General features: G+C 36.0%; 1 protein-coding gene across 1 annotated transcript in view; it reads left to right on the top strand.

Moving 5' to 3' along the window:
• The window catches only part of UHRF2 (ubiquitin like with PHD and ring finger domains 2), a 74,501-nt gene that overhangs the window by 52,756 nt on the left and 15,745 nt on the right, over positions 1 to 6,000 (top strand). The window contains exons 7-8 of the mRNA XM_082625886.1: positions 3,066 to 3,202; positions 3,468 to 3,575. Coding sequence (XP_082482012.1) covers positions 3,066 to 3,202; positions 3,468 to 3,575 — 245 coding nt within the window. The remainder of the gene's footprint in view (positions 1 to 3,065; positions 3,203 to 3,467; positions 3,576 to 6,000) is intronic.

Raw genomic sequence — 6,000 nt, 5'->3', positions numbered from 1 at the left:
CCATTGTGAAGAATAGATTGTTCTCCATTCCTTTGGTCTCTCCCGACCTGTTGGGAAGGTTGTTGTATTACAGCAGAGGCTGTAGGGGTGGGGGAATAAGAAAAAGGATAGAACTTCTTCCTTTAACCCTCTGCCACTACTTTGCATGGTCACACCCTGCATTTTACCATCACCAGTAATTATATTTCCTCTGAAGTCTCATGTGCTTCTTCCTCTTTGTTTCTGTGGACGATATGTTCCTGCTTCACTAAATGCGAACCTTTCTTCCTGCTCTCACAGTTTCGTATCCTTTTGCATTTTGAGGAACTTCACTCTTGCAGTTAATTCCTCTCCCGAATTGCCATTACTGGGTTATTCTCATTAGTGTCCTAGAATCTCTTGTTTTCACAACACATGCACATACACACTCTTTCCTAGGTCCCACTTCTCCCACCTGTGTATTGTGGGAGAAAGCTGCCCACTTCCTTGCTTCTCAGAGCTGTCTCCACTGATTATTTTTCTATTTGCTCTCCTCCAGTCTGACCTTCCCTCTCACTACTCAACTATATCTGCTTATATTAGGCTTACACATTTTATGTTGCCAAACCCAAGGGTCACTTCTGAGTCTTCTCGTTACCGTCCTGCTTACCTGCTAACTCTGTTTTTGTAGTTGGTATGATATCGTCTAATCTCATTTTCCTCCAGCTTCACCGGCCTTTCCTTGGTCTCTTGTTGGTTTTCTCTCATCTACCACATTTCAGAGTTTCCCAAAGCACTACCCAGGTTTTCTCTCTTCATCCTTGCTCCCTAGATGACCTCATGTAATCATGAGACTTTAAATACCAGGCAAACAGCTTGGAATTTATATTTTCAGATACAGTCTTCCCTGAGCTTTATATTCCCTATATTCAACTGCCTGCTTCACTAGTATCACAGAACTAGTGAGTCCAAATAGAGATCTTGATTTCCACAAACGTGTCCCCTAAAATCCCACTCCTCACCTAATTTTCAGTAGGTAATACGATCATCTCATCCACTTATTGAGGGCCAAAAAGCTAAACTTAATTTTGATTCTCTCTTCTCCCCACTCACATCCAATAACACATGAGCAAGTCTTACAGTTCTCCATAATGTTTCTGTACTCTCACCACCCAGTTCACACCACTATCTCTACCCTGAACTGTATAGTAAATGCCTAACTAGTCTTGCTTTCACATTGTCTACCAGCTATCCTTCTTGCCACAGCAGCAGAATGATCTGAGTCCTGAATCAGGTTACTCACCTGTTTAAAACCCCCTAATGTCTTTTGCGTTAGGATAAAATCTCAACCCTTGCCATCTGTGACCTGCCCCCTGACTACTTTTATGTTCTTCAGAACTTACCATTCCTTACTACGCCTCAGGACCTTTACATTTAACACCTCTTTGCGTGGATTGTCTTACCTGGCTTCTTGATAGGAATCTCAGCTGAAATTCCACCTCAGAAGCTTTAACTATTGTATCTAAAGACACATAACATTTCTAATCACTATTATCACCCACGTAACCCTGATGTATTTCCTTTATAGCATCTACCACTTTCTGAAATTGTTTCATTGTATGTACTAGTTTTCCTTAACTGTTTACAAATATTTTGATCACAAACATTTATCCCTACGCAGCGCCAAAATAGTGCCTGGGTTCTTAACAAACCTGATGAAAAGATGGATCCCAGGGATGACTATAACTAGAACACTGTCTTAGATTACCCTATGGAGTATTTCTACATTCATATCGAGGTCCTTCACTTTACCTGGAATTCCTTAACCTTAAATCTTCTTTTCCACTTCTCCAAATCATGTTGTCTGGATATTTAACCTCTGAACTCATTTTCTCATCAGAGATAATATCTGCTTTCACCATAAGATCTTTGATAAAATTATAGGGTTAGCACATCAGGTAAAATACAATCTTTCTTACAACAAATTAATTTTTGGAAGCCTTCCTGATTTCCAGATTAGTAGGGATTTTACTTGATAGTATTTATTGCCGTATCATACATTATTTTACCTTGAATTTGTTTCTGTATCTCACTGCCCTACTAATTTTCTCAGGGACCGAATTGTTTACATGTCTCATAATTAGGCAGTCAAAATTAACTAGTGGATACAGGTGTCATCTTCTTTACTCTATAGGCCACGTGGCATAGATCATTATAAAATGGGAAGTATAGAAAAAGAAATCTAAGACTAATGGGGGAGTGACCAGTTGATCTTTGGATATACTCAAAGTTTCCATTCCTTGGTGACTCAAGAATAGTCCCATCTCATTCTATAGACATACTTATGCTTTGCTTTTTAGAAATGATATAAGGCAGATTATAGTGGTGTACAAGTTACAGTAGAATGGCCAACTACAGATAGGCTAAAGGACAAACAAATATAGAGAATTGAAATTGAGCTAGAGATAAAGCTAATATAAGCAAGCATCCTTGAATCCAGTGTACTTGTTATAATAAACTATACTTTTTTCAGGGGGGGGAACATTTTATTTGCAGCAATATTCTCTAATTAGAAAAATCATAAAATATCTACGGAAAGCTTTCTGGAGGTAATATGTGATTTTAGCAAGGTGACAGGCCACCCATTCAGCACGCAAATATCAATTAGACTATACATTTTTGAATCTGAGAATTCTAATAACCAATTTAGATGGGGAGATATATCAGTTACATGGATCATTGTTCAGTCTAGAATCATCTATTCTTAACACTTTTGCTTTAATGATAAAAACTTCAAATGAATAATTTCTATTCTAAGGATTAGTGATAAGATCAGAGTTTATGGTGCCATTTAAATTGGACAGCCTTGTTTGGCTTTTGCACTGCATTTGAGAATTTGATAATAAAATCTTTTAAGTTCTCTAAAAGAATGACAAGTTTTTTTCAGTGAGCTTAATCATGTAAATATTTTGAAAAGCTTAATACTGAAATGCCAACTGAAACTCTGTAATATACACCAAATATTACATCTTAAAACTTGTTCTAACCTAGAAAGGCCATTATTCTGTTATTGGCTTTAATATAATATTATCAAAATTCCTTTTCTTCTTTTTTTTTAAGGTATTGTCCTTCCTGTAAAACTGATTCTAGTGAAGTTGTAAAGGCTGGTGAAAGACTCAAGATGAGTAAAAAGAAAGCAAAGATGCCATCAGCTAGTACTGAAAGCCGAAGAGACTGGGGCAGGGTAAAGAAGGACGTCTCTTTTTCTTCCTAGTTATAATGTTTATAACTGTGACGCAAGTTACAGTGTTTTAGTTCCAATAGTAGTAATGGTATAAATGATGTTAATCTGAAATGTTAACAAATAACTATATTGATTAATCATATAAATTGTTAAATATTAGTCATATACATTGTTAGGTTTTTATTTTATCTGCATTTTGTGGGAATTAAGGGCTTTCTTTAAGATTTAACAGAACTGATTTCTCAGTTTGTTCGGTACCTTGTAGGGAATGGCCTGTGTTGGTCGCACTAGAGAATGTACTATTGTTCCTTCTAATCATTATGGACCTATTCCTGGAATTCCTGTTGGATCGACTTGGAGATTTAGAGTTCAGGTATGTTTTAAATTGGCTTAGTTGAAAGGGTAAAATCGGGTATAGTTCAAATTGTAGCAGTGTTAGTGTCGATTGATTCTAAATGGACTAACCTAGGTAGTATCACATGGCATTCAGTTGTTAGAATGAAAGAATTCCTATAGGATGGGTAGACTCTTGCTCATAGCTTAGCAGACAGAGGAGCACACATCATGGAATTAGGCTTCCTCTAGGCCTTTGAATCACTTCGTTTTACTATTCTGTTATAGTTATGGTAGTTAAAGTTATTAAGTGTTCTGAAGAACTTTTCTTGCCAAGAATTTAATATTTGAAATAGATCTTTAAGTCATGCAGTAAGTTCTCATTTAATGTCATTGATCTGCAAGGAAGCTCACTTAGGATGTTTTCTTTGGGGATTATCCTCTTGAATGAATGTTAAGATATTGGTTAGAGGAAATGTCAGATAATCCAAGGATTAAATTACTTCTCTTTTCCTCTTGAAGAAAACTCTTGTATTTTTCTAATTTCTTCTTTAGAAAGGTAATTTTTTCATTACGGAAAATTTAATATGGAAAAAAAATATCTTAGGTAAAGAGCAGTTTCCAATTAGACAGGATTCTGAACTTTAAGAGTCGAATAGCACTGGTGCTTAGACCATTATTAAAAATTTTAAGGGCTTCCCTGGTGGCGCAGTGGTTGAGAGTCTGCCTGCCGAGGCAGGGGACACAGGTTCGTGCCCCAGTTCGGGAAGATCCCACATGCTGCGGAGCAGCTAGGCCCGTGAGCCATGGCCGCTGAGCCTGAGCGTCCGAAGCCTGTGCTCCGCAACTGGAGAGGCCACAACAGTGAGAGGCCCGCGTACTGCAAAAAAAAAAAAAAAAAATTAAGGTTAAAATAATGTAATACATATGCATAGCATGGAAAGTTAAATACTAGAGTATGATTTATATTTTAAAAACCTACCCTCTTTTTTCACCATTTTCTAAGAGGCAATCAATTTAAAGTTACTTTTTCTGAATTTACCTCTTTATTTATAAATAACATGTTTGTATGGCTTTTGTCTTTATATTTTGGTTTTATTAATCTCTTTCTATGGAAGACAAGAATTTAGTTTAACACACTCTGTCCTCTCATCCTTGCAATGGTTATATCATAATTTTGAATAAATCAATTTTCAAGGCTTATATTATGACTTTGGATCTATAAATACAGTAAAAAAAAAAAACTGAGTTCAGGCATACCTCATTGCATTGTGCTTTGCTTCATTGTACTTCACAAATACTGTGTTTTTTACAAATTGAAGCTTTTTGGCAACCCTGTGTCAAGCAAGTCGATAGGCGCCATTTTTCCGACAGCATTATTTTTTAATTAAGGTGTGTACGTTTTTTAGACATTATGCTGTCATACACTTAAGACTACAGCATAGTGTAAATATGACTTTTATATGTACTGGGAAACCAGAAAATTTGTGTGACTCGCTTTATTGCAATATTTATTTTATTGTAGTGGTCTGGAACCAAACCAGAAATATCTCTGAGGTATGCCTGTACAATAATAAATAAGATTTATTTTTTATACTATGTATTATTTATAATATTTATATATGAAATAAAAATTATAATAAAATACACTTAGTGTATTTTTAATTGCCTTGTTCTTTGTTTGCTTCTTTTTTTGTATGCCTGTCATTCATTCCCAGATTGTAAAAGCCTCATTAATAATGGTCTAAGATGACTGAGGTCATTGGCCTAAGCATTTAGGAGGACAGATTTGCAGTTTAGGAAGTAGGGAAGATTCAGCATGATTTATTATCGGGGTTGGTGAGGTTGGTAATCAAATGGTCCTATGCTCTAAAGTACCTAAGTGTTTCCAAGGCCTAAATCCAGGTTCTGTTGCTCTTATCAGCTTCTCATCAACTTCTAATATGCCTCTTTACCTAGCCCACTATACAGGCTTGGATTTACTCTGCTAAGAACAGTTGTGTGATAAACAAATGAATTAGAATACTTCTCTTAGGGAGTTTGAAGTACACAAAGAAGTGACACTTACGTTTAAGTGAGCCAGAATTGAAGATACATGGGGAAAAGTAGTAGGCCATTGAAATAGAAGAATTACATGAATAAACTAAAAATGGGTAGTATGTTTATCATTGAGTAGTTGGGCTCAGATGTATAGGCTTCATAATGGAGAAGCCGAAGATAAGGCTGGGAAAGTAGATAGGAGCCCGGTTGAGAGAGGGTAATATGTAATACTTAACTTGGGCTTAATATACTATTAAGACTGTTAAATACATGTTAAGCAGTTGAAAAATAAAAGCAGATATGTTCTTAAAAGGATCATTCTGTTTGTGATAGGTAGAATGAGTTTGAAGGAACAAAACTGCTGGAGGCAGTGAAAAAGGGTATGTTTTAAGTATTCATACTCAAACTAGGCTTATATCAGTGAA

Source organism: Mesoplodon mirus (assembly GCF_964341445.2).
Source record: "Mesoplodon mirus genome assembly, chromosome: 1".
NCBI classification, from domain to species: domain Eukaryota; kingdom Metazoa; phylum Chordata; class Mammalia; order Artiodactyla; family Ziphiidae; genus Mesoplodon; species Mesoplodon mirus.
This window is presented reverse-complemented; position numbering and strand designations above follow the sequence as displayed.